This window comes from Hippichthys cyanospilos, chromosome 2 (genome assembly GCF_059441005.1).
Source record: "Hippichthys cyanospilos isolate Australia breed blue-spotted pipefish chromosome 2, RoL_Hcya_1.0, whole genome shotgun sequence".
Classification (NCBI taxonomy): domain Eukaryota; kingdom Metazoa; phylum Chordata; class Actinopteri; order Syngnathiformes; family Syngnathidae; genus Hippichthys; species Hippichthys cyanospilos.
Window position 1 is genome coordinate 12,513,840 of NC_142370.1, and position 18,845 is coordinate 12,532,684.

At 40.2% G+C, this 18,845-nt stretch overlaps 1 protein-coding gene across 2 annotated transcripts; it reads left to right on the forward strand.

Annotated features, from left to right (window-relative positions):
* Positions 1–1,927: 1,927 nt before the first annotated feature.
* kcnc4 (potassium voltage-gated channel, Shaw-related subfamily, member 4) lies at positions 1,928–13,503 on the forward strand. 2 transcript variants are annotated; one of them, XM_088407735.1, is made up of 5 exons: positions 1,928–2,787; positions 7,872–8,796; positions 9,375–9,551; positions 10,304–10,384; positions 12,735–13,503. In XM_088407735.1, the coding sequence occupies exons 1-5, from the start codon at positions 2,140–2,142 to the stop codon at positions 12,803–12,805; spliced, it is 1,902 nt and encodes a 633-aa protein (XP_088263861.1). In that variant the 5' UTR covers positions 1,928–2,139; the 3' UTR covers positions 12,806–13,503. The 2 variants fall into 2 exon arrangements, with proteins under 2 accessions (XP_088263861.1, XP_088263862.1); XM_088407736.1 differs by lacking the exon at positions 10,304–10,384.
* Positions 13,504–18,845: the final 5,342 nt, after the last annotated feature.

Consider the following 18,845-nt stretch of genomic DNA (forward strand, 5'->3'; position numbering starts at 1 on the left):
GTGTCAGTCCAATTTCCGTTTTGCTCTTCTTCAGCCAAAAGCATCCACGAGTCTGGCTTCGATGCACGCTAACGCTATCGTTAGCTGGTTGAGCAACATGTTTTTTTCTTGAACTACTTCCACCGTTAAACATGGAAGAATATAGCACCGCCGCCCTGAAGTGAGCGTCCACTTACGTAACGTTCTTTGTGAGGTTTCCTGAAGGCGTTTTTATGGGTCGATTGGCTAGTGCAGCTGTCGAACAAAAATATGGGCCCGTACACAGTATATCATTGCACACTGCACAGAAGCCTTCCTACTGTTCAAGTGAATGCCCGAGCGCCTCCCATCTATAGAGACATGAAGTCTGACTGGAAGTCTGACTGGCAACACACGTTAGCTGAATTCTAATTGGCTAACAACTCTACACTAAAACGGTAGCACTTGGAGGTGTAACCATATGGAGATAATATGACACAAAAAGAAAAGAATATGGAGAATTATGTTATATATTATTCATAATTATATATATTTTATTCTTTTTATCCTTCATTTTATTCTACTTTTGACCCTTACTCATTTGTCTTATTAGATTTAGCGTTTTATGTCCTTGAGCTGTTGTGTCTGTTTTCACGATGTTTTTATTTCTCTGTACAGCACTTTGGTCAGCTGTGGTTGTTTTAAAGTGCTTAACAAATAAAGTTGGATTGGATTGTGTTTTATGTTATTTATTATAATTATTATAGTTTATGATAGTTATGATAATTTCAGGTTATATTAGGCCAGCAGAGAAGGCCTTGCTGGCCCTGACGGCCCGCCACTGGTCAGTAGTAACAAATTGTTATTTCCTCTATGATTAACATGATAAATGAACTATTTTTCTTCTATTATTAATACCTTTCAAAAGACAAGTTGCTCCATACTACTGATTGAAAATTATACCATATGTCATTACATCATGGCTTACCTTGCAAATGTCACATGACCAAACTGGAAAACGTATTGGCCATGATTGGATATTATCTGAGCCCTGACCAAGTATGGGCGTGTTTGATGTTATTTTCAGATAGCAAGTGAGAAAATGTGTTTTAAAGGTATTAACTGTAAGTAAAAAGTAATGAAAGGATCAACTTATCTTTGGTAAAATTATTGAATTTTAAATCATTAGAATAATTTAAGAACTTTTTACAGAAATGTTAAGTAAAGTGTCATTTTCATGCCTTGCTGCCATATTGTGGTATATGTGTCACTTTTGCAACCATTGAGGCATGGGTTCAATATGTATCCCTGTGAATAGCAAGTCAATAGGTTTACAGTAATTGAAAAAAAAACATGTAGCATACTGAAACAGAATTTAATCTATTTCAAGGGTGAATGGGTGCATTTAAAATCAGGTGAGTTTTTATAAGTTATGTAAATCAGTATATGTTGCCTTAATAGCTAAATGAGTACTTGACATGTTTAGCTGTTTTCAGCAGTGAAAAGGTAATATTTTGTCCACAATTAATTTTCTAATTTCATTATTTTTTTCACATAGTTAACACATTTAAAACGCATTTTGTGACTTGCCGTCAACTAAAATGACATCCCATGTGTTCAAGGCTCAGGTAATGACCAATCCGGGCTCACCTTTTTTCCTGCTTTGGTCACGTGGAGTTGGAAACTGGAACGTGATTGGTTCTTACTATGTCCTGTGCCGTCGTCTTCAGTCGACAGCAAGTGTCAAAGTGGGTTTTTAAAAGTGACAAAAATAGTTATCGAACCAAGTGCTTCAAATGGCTGAATAAGTACGAGTTTAAAATGTCGCCCACCGTGGCTTGTTCTGTTGTAGAGAGGGAGTGCATGTTTACGTGACGAGCCAGCAGTGAAAGAGTTAAAGCGGAGCCTGTGTGTTGCCGAGCAGCGCGGACCGAGTCGCTGGGAGATGATCGAGGCGCATCAACAGCGATTCCCCGCCGGACGAGCGGCGCACATCAGCTACAACTGTTGAATGTTTCCCGCGGGTTTCAGAAAAGTTCCAGCATCCGAAGGTTTGGCAAGGAGCGCGGCGTGCAGGCGCCAGGACTGCCAAGTGAGCCGGATTCGCTCTTGGTTGGCAAGCAAACAAGTGGTTTCGCCGCGATGACGTTTTGACCCGAGGAGCAGCGCGCAGTTTTGACGATGATCAGCTCCGTGTGCGTTTCGTCTTACCGGGGACGCAAGTCAGGCAACAAGCCTCCGTCCAAAACATGCCTGAAGGAGGACATGTCAAGGGGCGAAGACTCGGATAAGATCATCATCAACGTGGGCGGCACCCGGCACGAGACGTACAGAAGCACCCTGCGCACCTTGCCGGGCACCCGCCTGGCGTGGCTGGCCCACCCGGAGCCGCAGGTGGGCTCGGAGGAGTCGTGCAACTCGACGCTGCCCCCGCCGAGTGCCAGCAGCGCCGGCGGCGGCGGCGGGGAGTTGTTCTTCGACCGCCACCCGGGTATCTTCGCCTACGTGCTCAACTACTACCGCACGGGCAAGCTGCACTGCCCGGCGGACGTGTGCGGGCCGCTCTTCGAGGAGGAGCTGGCCTTCTGGGGCATCGACGAGACGGACGTGGAGCCGTGCTGCTGGATGACCTACCGGCAGCACCGCGACGCCGAGGAGGCCCTGGAGACCTTCGAGCCTCCCGAGCCGGACGACGAGGACGACGACGGCGACGCGTCGCGCCGTTTCGGCATCGAAGAGTGTCCGGACAGGTCCAGGGGCTGCTGCGAAGTTTGGCAGCCCAAAATCTGGGCCCTCTTTGACGACCCCTACTCGTCCAAGGCGGCCAGGGTGAGTTTGGGAAGAGACGCGCAACACATGTTGCTCAACAACAGGTAGCTTTAATTGGTCTCTTGGGATGGCCCGAGGTGCACAGTGACAAAATTTAGTCATTGTCTTAATATATCGCACTTTTGAAATGAGTCGGTTTGACTTCAAGCTTAACTATTGCATCCGTCCGTTATCTTGATCGCTTATTCTCACGAGGGTCGGGGACGTGCTGGATCCTATCCCAGCTGTCTTTGGGAAACCCTAAACTGTTTGCCAGCCAAGTGAGGGCACACAAAGACACACAATCTTTGGCGTTTCAATAACACTTGGGGGCAATTGAGAGTCACCACTTTACCTACCCTGCTTGTTTCTGAAGTGTGGGAGGAAACTGGAGTGAACGGAACAAACCCACATGGGCACGGGGAGAACATGCAAATTAATAACAGTTTGTGTTTCACAGGAACAGCATTTAAGTTTGATCTGAGGTATGTGCAATGAAGCTAAACTGTCTAACAATAGAAAGTAAAATTGCATCCAACAATTGTTTTTACGATACTCTATTATTAATTAGATCACGGCCGATTATATTTACTTTTATGTATTTGGGTTACAACAGAAAGATAGAAAAATGTAAGGGCCATGTTGTTGTTTGTTTTTTTTAAGTACTAATTAAACACTAAACATGAATCATTCACATTGACACTTTATCTATATAATGTTATCTTAAAAGGCTGCTACGTCAAGGCTTTCTGTTATAGGTGACGAGTAATGTTCCCTCTAATTTTTTATGGTTCTGGAAAGAGACACATACTGTCTGAATGCAGTGAGGACCACTTTAAGCAACATCAGCTGTGCAGGCAGTTGCCACACGACCAGTGTCACACGACGCCTGTTCAAAACTTTGGATCATATCAAGCAACATGTCTTATTAAAAATGAAGTTACATAGCCATTTTAATTACTTTTAAGATAAGTAATTAAGCTTACTTCATTTAATATGCAGTGATTACTAATATGTCTGTGCTGTCATCTAGTTAGCCAGGGTGTATATTTTACACTTTTTTTTTCATTCTGCGCGATGTCATTGAGTTCACAAATCAAAGGTATATCTTTTACCACTTTGAAAAGAAATTGAAAAATTTAAACACTAACTGTTATGAAAAAATCTCAAATGATCATAAACCTGCCACTGACAGATGATGAGTCCAGGTGTACGCGTCCTCTCACGGTACCACCCAAAGTCTGCAGGTATAGGCTGTAGCTCACCTGTGACTATAATGAGAGTAAATGCTCTCAAAAATGGATAAATGGTAAAAACAAAACCAGTTCTAGTATTCTAAATTCTTGAGGGATTGATGAAATGTCACAAACATGTGGGATTTTTTTTTTTTTAATGGAGAAGAACAATGCACAGTGTGTCTCATTTACCGCTAGCTTATGCTGAGCTTTGGCTGTCATCATTTTTTTGTGTGGGATCAGCAAAAAGGAAATAGTGTTTTTAGCGTGCAGAGAAAAGGCCCAAGTTCTTGTAGCACTTTTATGGTGGATACATTCATGTGTAAGTAGCATTTAATGTACACGTTAATGGCAGAAGAGCTAAGCCAGCTTTTAGTGGACTTCGTCTTTGTCAGCAAACTCAAACTTGATCACATTTCAGACATCGCCCTTTTACGGAAGCGCGGAACTTCCAATGTGGAGTGTTTTTAACTGGCAAACATATTCAGAGGGATTGGCAATTAAGTTTGTCATATTTACAATTATGTTCAAACAGTTAAGTAGAAAAGTCCATTTGAGTTTATTTTAACATGTGCTCAAATGTACTTGTACCCTAAATGCTAAAACATACCATTATTTGGCAGAATACCTTGGGATTGACTTCTACTTGTGCAAATAAAAAAAAATTATATACAGTATTTTGCATTTGGTCTATGTGCATAGAGAATTCATTATCCAGTGGCGCTATGGGAAAAATTGTTTTTAATTTAGCCAGCAAGTACGTTTGAACTAAGTTTTTAGCGGACCAGTGCATCCAAATGTCATATCGAATCAGCATACTTGTAGAATACATACTAGGCTCCGGCCTTCCTGTGTGGAGTTTGCATGTTCTCCCCGAGCCCGTGTGGGTTCTCTCCGGGCACTCCGGCTTCCTCCCACACTCCAAATACATGCATGGCAGGCCAATTGGACATACTAAATTGCCCTTAGGTGTGATTGGGTGCGTGAATCGTTGTTTGTCTCTGTGTGCCCTCCGATTGGCTAGCAACCTGTTCAGGGTGTCCCCCGCCTACTGCCCGAAGTCAGCTGGGAAAGGCACCGGCAAGCCTGTGACCCTTGTGAGGATAAGTGGCTCTAGAAAAAGGAAGGTTTATTGTCATTATTATTATTAATATTATTATTTAATGTTTTTATGTTTGCATTGTGTCGAGGCTTTCCCCCTTCTAACTGCACAACTGGTGTGTGCCTGTGTGTATGTGTGAGAGAAAGCGAAAGTGTGCTCATACTTCTCTGGTGGAAACTTTAAACATGTGGAAAAGATTTATTAGGATGACTACTGAGGCGCATTGCTGCCACACAGACACACACAGACACACAGCCCTTTCTATTTATCCTCTGGGTCCATGGATCTGATGCTGACATGCTTCATCACGCACTTAGTTTGTTCAAATTGCAGATACGGAGCCAGTCAAAAACGTGTGGCTACCAACAAGAATTGTCGCCACATTAAATTCTCTGCATATCCTCTTATGGAGCACGTTTACATATTTTTTATGGTCTGTGTACTCTATAACCTAACGTGTTTACATCATATTTATTAGCCCAGGCACCTCCAACGCATCGTATTCACAACACAACAGCTTTTGAGCATGACTGACACATATTTGGTAGGTAGCCCGAGAAGCTAATGTAGCAATCTAGATGCAGTGGAGATTGCATCCAAGACAGTCACATGATATGCTTACTGTAAATATGCTACATAAGAGACCCTGGCAATTATATATGTTGTAAATATGATACACAATAGGTGCTCAGACTGCTTATTGAGCTTTTAGACTCTTACACTTCAACATCATCATCATCTACCAGTCACTTGTTTAAAAGGTACTTTTTTTTTCCTATATGTAACCTTCTTTTAAGGTACTTTTTGTTCAAACATAACATTTTTGTAAAAGTAATCAAGCTACACGATTTAGGGCCTTGGACCTGCCAATGTGGAGTAAACATTTTTGATTGGGCTTGGAACATATTTGCAAATACGTATGAAAGCTTTTAAATATGTTTGTACTTCCTAGTACGTAGATATTTTCTAGTAGGAATGTTAAAAGGACAATAGCAGACGGCAGAGTTGTCCCGGGTTGCTCAAGCTATCAACAGTCCTTGTGGCTCAATAATTCTTACTGTAACAATATTCAGAATGATCATTTTTAACGGGCCTACTAGCACTACTGTGAGAGGAAAAGCGAGAGATAGAGAAATGAGGAAGTCACACATACACACCATTTACCTTAGTTGACTTGAAAGCAGTGGTAGAGTTTCATCCTAAAAGGGAGATGAGTTGCTACACAATAAGTAAACACATTCATGAAATACACGCACAGGCAGACATATTTATCCAGCTGCAGGATTATTTATTTAGCCGGGGCAATACAATTTGTTCAGGCTTTTAGTAAACAATCAAGGCACGGTGCTCATGATGTAAAGGCAAACGTGTTCATTCAAATTTCTGACTGACTGCCATATTTTTATTGAAAAAGGGACGCAATGGCTTTTGATTCTATTTTCCTCTTTGTTTGCATGATGTTATACACTCTTCATTGATCACTATGCTCAATTTAAGACAAGATGCTGTTCTGTAATGGGACCTGAAAAATGAAGGATTTCTTGTCGAAAAGCACACCCCAAACTTAACATATGTTTACTGTGTAAAAAATCACCCCCTCAAACGTAACTTCATATAACAGACCTTTTCGCTGTGATGAAAGGAAATGTTATTGGTATAAAACGTAGAATATTTGGAAAAGTGCGCATTTTTCGGGTGAAAAGTGACTGTTGAGAAATGTACTAGTAATTGAAAGATAAAAACTATTGCAATAAGAAAAAAAATAGTGGTGAAAAAAGTGCAAATCTATGGTGGAAAAATCTCTACGTAAGAATTTGCTACCTAAGAATTGTGTGATTGTTGAAAATAGAGCACAAGGTGAAATAACTGTGTTGAACATCTAGAAATGCAAATGGGAACACTTTTTTTTCATGTCCTATCGAGTGTTAACAGGAATCAGGCTGAAAAATGATGACTTTGAAAACTAAGAAAGTAAAGAAAAATATTAGCCCAGGAAGTGTGAATTTTAAGAATATACTGAAGTTTGACTGATTTAAATCAGTCAAGACTTGTAAATGTAGTTGAATGCCACAATATGGTGGAATAAAAAGCTATAATAATAATAATAATGATGATGATGATGACGATTATAACCCTCATGGGAATAAGCAGGATAGATGATGGATAGATGGATGGTTAATCATAATAATGGTAAAAGAATGGTAGAAAAACATGTAAATGATTTCAGCATTCACACAATATCAGAAAAATTGCTGAAACAATGTGAGAAGAATCGGTTAATTTATGGATAATACATCTTTTGTTTATGAAATATATTAAAAGTAACCACAGCAATTATATTGAAAAATTCCTTCCTTTTGGTCTTTTTCATTGAATATCAAACAAACTCTCGTTTTATAGCTATTTGTTTTGGTACTGCTGTATGTCCATACTGAAGAAGGAAATTCAACTTCAACTATTTTACTACACAATATTTAGTCACCCGTTTTTAATTTTGCATTTGACAATTACTCGGTATTAAAAAAAAAGAGCTAAAACCAAAACTAATACAATTAAACAAAACCATAGCATTTATTTAAGAAATAGAAACTAAAAAGAGTTGGAATTTCCCAAACAAAAGTCAAAATGAAATAAAAAGGAACTGCAATAATAAATCCCAAACCATTATAACCTTTTTGTAGGGTCTCTTTTGTGTTTGCAAACATTCTTCGGATGTCCGCCTGCATGACACAATACTGCTGAGCTCCGGTGCGATGTTTTCTCACCAGGGAGTGGCGCTGGCGTCCCTCTTCTTCATCCTGGTGTCCATCACCACCTTCTGCCTGGAGACCCACGAGGCCTTCAACGAGCTCCAGAACCGTACGGAGCTTGTTCTGGTGGGCAACGTGACGCGGACCGAGGAGCGCTTGGAGATGGTGACCAAACCTGTGCTCACCTTGGTAGAGGGCGTCTGCGTGCTGTGGTTCACTTTTGAGTTCCTCGTTCGGATCGCGTGCTGCCCAAACAAGCTGCTATTCGTCAAGAACTCGCTGAACATCATCGACTTCGTGGCCATTCTGCCCTTCTACTTGGAGATGTGTCTGAGCGGCCTGTCGTCCAAGGCGGCCAACGACGTCCTGGGCTTCCTGCGGGTGGTCCGCTTTGTGCGCATCCTACGGATCTTCAAGCTGACCCGGCACTTTGTGGGTCTGCGCGTGCTGGGGCACACGCTCAGGGCGAGCATCAACGAGTTCCTGCTGCTCATCATCTTTTTGGCTCTGGGAGTTCTTATATTCGCCACCATGATTTACTACGCCGAGCGAATCGGAGCCAGCCCCAACGACCCCACGGGGGCCCACCACACACACTTCAAGAACATCCCCATCAGCTTCTGGTGGGCCGTGGTTACCATGACCACACTAGGCTATGGGGACATGTACCCGCAGACGTGGCTGGGCATGATGGTGGGGGCCTTGTGCGCCCTGGCCGGGGTGCTGACCATCGCCATGCCCGTGCCGGTCATCGTCAACAACTTCGGCATGTACTACTCGCTGGCCATGGCCAAGCAGAAGCTGCCCAAGAAGAAGAATAAGCACAACCCCAATCCTGAGGCTCAGACGGACTCTGCGTCCTTCGGCAAGTCGGACAGCAACTCGTGCAGGGAAAGCACTCAGAGCGACACGTGTCCGCTGGCGGCCGACGACAGCCGAGCAGGTCAGGCCGCCGTTCTCCATCTAGGGGTGTGCGAGAAGATTTAACCCTTTAGGTGCCTGTCATTTTCAGAGCTCCTTTTATCCTACTAAGTGAAAGAAAGAAAAAAAATCCAAAATATACCGTACCTTTATATGTCCTAGGGCTGTAGCAATCGAATATTTTGATTTTCATTTGGATTCTGTTTTGATTAAGACTTGACCATCATAAAAATAAGGCAGAAAACCCGCTATTTTTGTAATGTAATGTACTATTCTCCAAAACTGCAGCCTTTGCATTTTGAAAATTGCAATTTTAATACACTGTGATGGCAATTTGATTAACTTCGATTAACTGTTCAGCACTAACAGGAATGTTCACCGACCAGGTAAATGAGAAGTAAATATATCATATCAGAGGATCGCAGAGCATTAAATCTGCCACGTTCTGAATTTGTTGCAGAAAGAAAACTGGCTCTCAGGCACGTCTCATGCAGTAATCACTTGTCAGGCCCTGCGGGGGCAGTGGCTAAAAGCGTTGGCATTCATCTGGCGTTTTTGTGTGTGTGTGTGTGTGTGTGTGTGTGTGTGTGTTGCCGTCAGACTCCAAACAGAACGGCGACGCAAATGTGGCTCTTTCTGAGGAGGAAGGCTGCAGCCTCACCCAGCCGCTGTCCCCCAGTGACAAATGGTCCCTACGCTACCCTAAGGGGAGAGATCGTACCATGAAAGAAGCCACCTGCTTCCTGCTCACCCCCGGAGAGCCCAGCGTCCACTATGGTGACTTATTGCAACACACAGCATAAAGCTTAGGAGATGATACAAGGATCACCTTCATATTTCACACCAAATTGTCATTCATGTACACTGGGGGTGCACAGACATTACATATTGCTATAAAACTGATATGTGTATCCACTTTTTGTCACATTTTTGTTTGGTGGTGTGCCATGAGATTTTTAGAAGTTATTAAATGGTGACTTGGCTTAGATTGGTAATCATTGCTCGAAAGGATGACAAACCATGGTAATATCGTGTAAATAGGATCATTTTGAGGCCCATAGACTATTGCATATGCAGTAGAACTCTATTTTCATGACCAGCCTAAATCCTACACGGTGTATCTCTGCGGCGGCGGAATAGACCAGATGTTGGTAGTTGTGCAAGTGCGTGCATGCCAGTGGAACTGCGCCGCTGCGGGAGTGAGCACAGCCGACATGAATTATAGTTAATCGAGGCTACTCTGTTCATTCACTTTAAATGTGTTCTCTACTTGGATTATTTGACATGTCATCCTGTTAGAATGGAAGATGGAAGCTGTTTTATTAGATATTGTATTGACAGTAATTAAGTAAAATAGCAAAGTGATTTCACCCCATCAGTCCTTTTGATATATGACATACAGATTAGAAGAGCCCACATTGTTTCGATATTTTCAGTCAGTAATGTTTAATGCATTGATGGACTTACTATCTGTTTAGGCTCTGAAATGTCAAATGTCATTTGAATGTGCTATGTGTTTCGCCCGTAAGTTAGCCGGCGCTATTGCCAGAGTTGCAAGGACGAGTCACGCCAGCTGCTACGGCACCACCTCTGCGACGCACATCTTCAAAGTAAAAGCTTAGAAAGGCTACTTGCATCGTCATACATGTATAAATGTGATGTGTTTATTTTAAAGGAGGGAACACAGCAGAACACATACAAAAACTACATATGACCCACGGGTCATAACAATAAATATAAATATAAAATTGTGGCTATACAAAATGAATGTATGAATGGTTCACACACCATTATGTATCAATGTATCAAGGTGCAAAGAACATTACATCGTGCATAAACATTGTACATCTAGATCATTAGATGTATCGCATTGGTAGCCAATAAATAGGCAGCGTGTATCACCCCCCGTCACACCCATCAGCACCAAAAAAAACTCCATATGGGAGAAGAAGCTCTATATTTGGAAACCCATCCACTTCCTCAGCTCTAGTTGGACCGCTTGACATTTGCCAAGTAATGGCCCTGAAAAATTACAGTTTTTCCGAATAATTTTCCTGATGAAGATCATTAAAATATTAAAAGCTGCAACAACAATTGCCCATTTACTGTAATTTGGCTCCAGCGAGACTACTTGATGTTTTTTCCCCAACCCTGATTGCCTATTACAAGCAAATGCTTCCGAGAGCAGCCCTTAGATGTGTTGAGTGTCACGTAGTTTCTCCAGCCGTTGTAGAATGAAAAAGGCCCTTTTTGTGAACGTAGTTGTCAAATAACATGCTCACAAGCAAAAAGCCTTAGAAAGCAGAGCAAAAGCACAACCTCACCAAACTCAATCTGAGAGAGATGGGAGGAGAGGAGTAATTCAATTGGGAGTCGTGCGCTCAATCCATGATGCCCATTATAGTTCGTGTTGAGAGTAACGCGCTACAAAAGTAACACAATTACCATGGCATTACCGTAGCAGCCATTCAGCCGCCCATTTTCGTCTTCTCATTTGGGGCGTGATAAGTAATGATGTTAATATAATACCCAATAAATATGCTGTACCAAATTATAATGAATTGAATTTGAATTACTAATTCATAGTTTTGTTTTTTTTTTTTTATGAAAATAATAGCTATGTTGACTTTATATCAATGGTTTCTAACCAATTGTGCAAAGTTAACATTTAAAGTAGAATAGAATATCCTGGGGCGTTTTGTTTTTGAGGACTCTAATTTCTCAACCTGGCAAGGCGATGAGACAGTATGACGTTCTTTCAGCCCAGTATTTTATACAATTATCCAAATTGTTGTTATCATGTTCTCCACTCTGGCTGCTGTCCACGTGGATACAGCCTAAACAAAGACTTGCATAATATTATCTGAAATCAAAATGACCTATTCTTGCAAAAATAATTTGTGACCGAGCAATCTATTCTTTCTAAATGAAAACATTGGTCAATGATAATGTATCAAAATGATCTTCAAACTGTGAGAATGGTGTCTGAAAATGATATTCAAAGCACATTTGATATCCAGAAACAATATTACAGCCAGGCCAACCGAGTGATGCAGAGAGCCGCATGAACGTCAACGACTTTCCATATCCTCGACCGCCCTGGCATGATTGCCACTAAAAGGTCTCCATTAAGGGAAAGGACTGAGAGTGAATGTCTCCCCTTGGAAACGGCAGTGGAAACGCCGCTCTTTGCTTCCATTCCAAACTGCTAGGGGCAAAAGGGCAAAAAGCGAAATCCGTATTAATCTTGTCTATTTCGTTTCTCGTTCTTTTGATTGATTTGGATATTTGTTAGCATAGATTTACAGTCACGTAATCAAGTACCCAATTAAAAGAAAAAAGTGGCACTATCATCCATCTGCTCTGGCTGTTTTTGTACCAAGGCTGTTATCATGTTATATACTGTAGATAAGCATGCAATTTGTTTGCAGATTAACTTACATTTCAGCAATGCGCATTGCATACACATATTGTTGAAAAAAGACCATTAGTCCATTTTCTTATGAATACATATTAAGGACCAAATGAAAACGATACATCCATCCACCCTCACTAGGGCCCCGCAAGTGCAAAAAAGTTGTCGTTAGCACACAGTTGTTGTCCGTGCATTGCTGCAGGTAAAAATCTGGCAATGAAACTTTACTTTGGGTCGGTGCCCTTGTTCCTTGCCACTCTTGAACATTAGCAGCACGGTCAAGATTAGTTTCAAGTAGCTCATGACTAACTGAGTGAATATTGACGCTCAACTTTGCTAGAACTACTGACAGAATGCTGTTAGCCATTAGCATCACAATTTTCTGTCAAGTATTTTTGTTTTTCAACCATTAAAAAAAACAACCTAAATATAAGGGAACATATATCATTTTCCATTGTCATGTTTCACAATGTTGCTATGTCATTATGTTTGCCCTGCATTTGTGAGCTTCCTTTCTTAAAGAGTGTCTTTGTGTGTCTTCGCAGATATTTGTAAAGACAAGACTACGCCTTCTGCAAACTACACTAAACCAGATGGACCGCTGACCGGATGCTGACTGACTAGGAATGGGGGGAGGGAAAATATGAACTCATATTTTTTTTTGCCCCTTTTTAGGAAGGATGCTTGAATCAGTTCTTAGGGTTGATGTTCCCCTCTATACATACTAAGTTGGATATTAGTTGCAGATTTTAAAATGTAAATAACACATGTTTTAAAGCATGTTTTGCATGTACGAGTGTAATATAAGCCGGTCATAATTTTTGTAGCATTTTTTTTTTATTTAATATGATGTGCTAACTTTGTTTGCCTACCTCTGGTTTACAGCCTTTTTCTTTTCTTTTTTTTTTTTTTAACTATGCAGCTATTTCACCCAGTTGGACAGTAATTGTTAATTGCCCTTTAGCTTTGACACCAACTACAAGACAAAACTCAAACAATAAATCAAATGCAATACTGTCATGAATTCAATGTAGTTCCGCTGCTCAGTGCTGTACTGTGATTGGTCAGTGGGCGTTTTTGTAGAGTGACAGTAACTGTGAACTAGGTTTAGATCGAAAAAAATATTTTGTTTTTAGCATTTACTGTCAGGGCTTGGGAATACTCTTGGTATCATGCATATTGCAACATTTGTAAAGGCATAGCTTTCATACACTTTGATTTCATTTGATTCTAGAAATAAATACTGTCAGGTCTAAGGAATACTTTTGTCACCATGCACAGTGCAACATTTGTAAAGGAATACCCTTCATACACTTTGATTTGATGTGATTCTAAATATATATATATATATATATATATATATATATATATATATATATATATATATATATATATATATATATATAATATATGTGGCGCAATATCGTCTGCCTGTGACATTTGCTGTAAAAAGCTGGTTGAGTCAGGACCAAATTTGAACTCACGCGGTAGAAAATGGCATTCCCGAGGCTGGATTCACATTGCATGCTTCAAGTTTTGCACTGTTACATCATGGTCGGGTAAATGGAGGGGGAAAAAAATGGATGTCCTATCATTGGAATCAACCATCTGCAGGTTGGATAATGAAGACAAATAATTACACTCGTAAATCTATATCTATAGCGAAAACATAGACAATTAAATGTGGTCTACATATAGTGGGTGTAAAAAGTCTACACAACCCTATTCAAATGCCAGGTTTTTGTGATGATGAGACTTAGCCATTTCAAAACATTTTCCATAATACGTCATTAATACCTGAATAAGTCAATGATGGGTTTTTTTCAAACTACATTTCCCAAACACATGTAAGAAAATGTGTTAGAGTCTAATGAAACACAAGTTGCACCTTTAGACCATAAGTCCAAAAGCTGTGGTTGGCACGAAAACAAAAATGCCATATTTACGATGAAACTTGGCGCTTTGAGGCTGTTTTTCTCCAGCTGAAAGTGGCGCATTAGTCAACGTCAAAGGAATTGCGAATAGTTCAAAACATCTACCAGTGTTTGTGTGCCTGCGTGTGTGTGTGTGTGTGCGTGCGTGTGTGTGTGCGTGCGTGTGTGTGTGTGTGTGTGGTGGCGTGAGTTCAAATCCAACTGGCTCTGGCCTTCCTGTGTGGAGTTTGCATGTTCTCCCTTAGCCTGCATGGGTTCTCCAGCTTCCTTCCACACGCTAAAAACATGCATGGAAGGTATATTGGACATACTACATTTTTCTTAGGTGTGATTAGGTGCATGAATGGTTATTCATCTCTGTGTGCCCTGCAATTGACTGGCAACCAGTTTAGGGTGCGTGTCCCTCCTACTGCCCAAAGTCAGCTGGGATAGGCACCAGCAAGCCTCCGACCCTTGTGAGGATGTTGTGGGGTCACCCGGGGCTTGCAGTACCAAAAAACTATGGGTCCCAACAGTTTGGAGCCCCAAAAATCGTGCAATCAAAAGGACAAATTAAGTTTAAGGTTCAAACTGCATTTACAAGACATGAGCAACAACAACAGATATTAACATATGTCACAGTAAAATGTATTAAAATAGAATGAACTGTCATGCAAGCATCCGTCATATTCATGTCGCAACCACTGATATAACAAAGTACTTCAGGAGAAAGGGCCACTTTTCTTTCACCATTTAAAAACCTCTATTAATCTACTAATAATCAGACAATATTAACATTACTGTTGATCATAAACATTTGCAATTTTCCATCCGGTAAAAAAAATTCAGCTCATTTATATGCTTTACAAAATCATCTCATGGGCCGGATTAAAGCCATTTGAGAACTGGCCCGCCACAGACGCCACTAAATCAGAGGCCATATCTGTCAAGTAACACAAGCTTACCTAAAACTATCCTCGACACAGAGCCAACAGACCATAAGCAGCATTATGTTTCATGCCGATGAAACCCACTGCAAATTCCCCCGACAACCGGTACAACAAACTAATACGGTTTGCTTGACACAAAGAATAGCGTTAGCTAACTTAGCATGAACTTAAGACAGACTTATTTTGCCCAGCTAGCTATAACTTGATTTATCTCCCTCATTCTTTTCTGCTATATCCCTGCCGCTGGCGAATAACTTTCTGATATCCATCTCAGAGTTAGACTTTAAATCAATTCAAAATAATATTTTTAACACGTTGTAAACTTAGCGACTTCTTGCAGTGATTCTCATCACCTGCTTCTTCATTGCGCGCTCACGGAAGTGATATCAGCTCCATGTGAATGACTTACCATATTAATTAGCCTTATGTGCATTGTTTATATGGAGTGAGTACACTAGCAATGAATTACTATACTAACTAGTATGTGGCATGTGCGCTCTGAGGAGACTTTGTTTTTATCTGTGACATTTTTACCAGAGCACTGCTATTAGTTTTGTAGCATGTGCACCAGTGAAATCTGTCTGCCGACGCAGCTGGTTGTAAAGGACTTTAAGTAATGGCTGAAACGAACGGCATTGGGATGATTTTATTTTGAAGTTACTCTCGGAAACATGGTGTTAACAATGATCTATTTGTCCTCTACTTGATCCCGATCTTTACCTCACGCGTGAGCAGCATTAATGTAAACAAAGTTGTGTTCTTTTTTTACTTGATTGACGTTCTTCTTTTCACGCAAGATCAAAAAAACATTGCGGACGAAGTTGTCAAAGTCGTCAAGTTTTGTTGAATCAAAGAGTAAGACGGCTGATGATTAATATTTTGATGCCAAAAAACACTGCATCTGAGAGGCAACACGTTGATTTAAAAGTATGTGTCCCCGTCAAAAACTTAGTGTCTGGGACGCAGGGACGCCGGCATATATATATATATATATATATATATATATATATATATATATATATATATATATATATATATATATATATATATATACATTCGTATATATACATACATTCGTATGCTCGTTCCATTGAAGCCTCCTGTCGAGTGATGCAGCTGGACTATGTGCTGTAAAGTAATCTGATTACTTCCTGTGTCGAAAGCAGCTGTTGTTAACAGTTGCATTACAAATTGTATATGTAGAGTAGTCCTCCTTACAGTCTACCCTTGCGGCCTTATGTTTATGACAAATTATGACAAATTCCTTCAAATCGATGTGTAGACATTGTGTATGAAAAACACAGTTGTACTGTTTGTACAGTATGTAGCGGCCAGATGTTCTTTATCTTTTTGGGTTTTGTAACATTTCAATGTATGTGTGTGTATATATATATATATATATATATATATATATATATATATATATATATATATATATATATATATATATATATATATGCATTCTCTACTGTATATGACATGTATGTACCATGAATGAAGAATGTATTATTTTGATAATGACAAAGAAGCACATCTGTTATATGCCGCATTTGTGTGCGTATAAAGTTGTCCTGTGTTTCTATGCACACGTGAATTAAATACACTCCCCTTTAAGCGCATTGTCGCATAAAATAAAAAGAAAAATGTTTTCATCCCGTATGGAATCAATCGCGTGTTTTTTTGGCAGCAGATAAATACACTGGAACCACACAGGACTGGAACCTTTTCTTGTCTCAACCTTCAAGAACTTCTAGGTCTTCTTCTTCTAGGTAGCACTTATTAAGGAATGGAACCTTTCCTTGTCTTAGTCTACTAGAACTTCTAGGTCTTCTTATTCTAGGTATCGATAGTGCAGGCCTCTTGCTCTGCTTTCTATTTTGTCTATATGTCTATAGTATAGGTGTGTGTGTATGTGTATAGGTGTGTTTGTGTATATGAGAGTGAGTGGGTTAAGAGGTGTGCAAGCAATGTGTTTTTATAAGATAACATATCAATATATAATTATTCCATCAATTAAATTGGTGATACAATGGTGCTTTGAGATGATTGTATTATCTTTTCCTTTTAAATCAATTGAAATACAATTAATTAGTTGCCTTTGTGTCTTACTATTGACTAGAGTCGAGAGACCGGTCCTTTGTTTGACTGTATGCGCAATGACAGACTGATGTCCATTGTCGAACTGTGTCCTAACATAAAATTGTGACCAGTTGCTGTTTGTGGAGACATTCCCTGATATTGACCTATGAAGGAGACTATATCAAAAATAGATGGTGAAACATGCAGTTTCTGTGCATGCCGGATTGTGCAATGAAGGTATAGAAGGTGTGCAGTGGACATCGCCATGGTGATATGTAATAGCAGGCCGCATTAATTGCTGTGCACAGACGAACACACAGAAAAATCGTGGTCTCTTTTCAAACCTGAAACCACAAAGCAGCAATAAAATGCATTTCCTCTCAATTAATTTGATAATGTCACTAATTGAGTTTAAAGAACGGCTAATCTGTTTTCTTGCCAACATGTGGCGGTGTAATTAATGCAAGTGTGCGTGTGCATGTCCGCACTTCAGTACAATACAATACAATGACTACAATGGAGATGAATGGCATTAGCTGTCTGCAGAGCTCATAGAAGGAGATTGTGCCGTTTGTGTTCACTAATTAGAATAAGAGCTGAGATGACGTTAACACACGGATAATTACCCTTTTATGTTTGTTTTACTTCTCAACTGTTTGATTAAATATGTTTAGCCAACCAGAGCAGCACTATGTCACCTTCAAATCTTCAAATCTATCTATCTGCCAAGGTATCATCCATCCAAACTTGTTTGAGGACTTGACTATATGTACATGTGACAACATAGCTTTATCCAGCCCTTGCATTCGTCTGTGTTTTTTTTCGAAAGTGAATGAAAACAACAATAACAAATAACAAAACTACATTCACTTATGTGCACCTTGGACTGGTGCTGCATTGGGATTAGCCAGTCCAGACTTCATTAGTTTGACATCATGCAGCTATTTTATCTAAATTATAACAGAAGTTATCCACCCCTAGAGATTGCTGATGGTTCTGCACCCAAATGACTGATATAATTCTTAAAATCAGACAAGCTTAGGAATATGAGTAGGAAGAGGAATGTGAGAAGAAGAAAATGAACTGTCAAACTTGATTACCCTCTTAAATTGTTTCCCCTTCTTTTCACACTATGTGCTCTTCTTTTCCGTTGACGGTCGTCATGACGATAGGGAACACAGTTTCCATGGTGAGGGGATCAGCCCGAGCCGCGGTGCCGTGTGTTCCGCCGGTGAAAAATGGACCATGTTGACTTCTTGTGGAATATTTTTTTTCACCCCCAGTGGCTTCAGTGAGCTGTAATAATAGCACTCGTCCTTTTTTTTCAATTCCATTAAAACACTCAAAGGACTAATCACCTATCAGTCAAGGCTCATACATAAGAGTGTACAAAGACAAAACTGGCCGCCAATCAATCAATGTCAAGGTAAATAGACAGTTCACAAACAAAAGACTGGTCACTGGCCAGGCACACGATCTTTTAATTCTCCAAGTGGCCAGTTCACAGCAATGATATATATAGATATAGATATAGATATAGATAGATAGATAGATAGATAGATAGATAGATAGATAGATAGATAGATAGATAGATAGATAGATAGATAGATAGATAGATAGATAGATAGATAGATAGATAGATAGATAGATAGATAGATAGATAGATGAGATGCCCATCTATGACAATTCCTCGTGGCCAACTTTACGACATTGA

What these genes read in the sequence shown, in the direction of transcription:
- kcnc4 (XM_088407735.1), top strand. Translation starts at nt 2,140, where the DNA reads ATGATCAGCTCCGTGTGCGTTTCGTCTTACCGGGGACGCAAGTCAGGC. An exon ending in ACTCGTCCAAGGCGGCCAGG is followed by an intron (nt 2,788 to 7,871) that starts GTGAGTTTGGGA and finishes TTTTCTCACCAG; the next exon opens with GGAGTGGCGCTGGCGTCCCT. An exon ending in CTGCGACGCACATCTTCAAA is followed by an intron (nt 10,385 to 12,734) that starts GTAAAAGCTTAG and finishes GTGTCTTCGCAG; the next exon opens with ATATTTGTAAAGACAAGACT.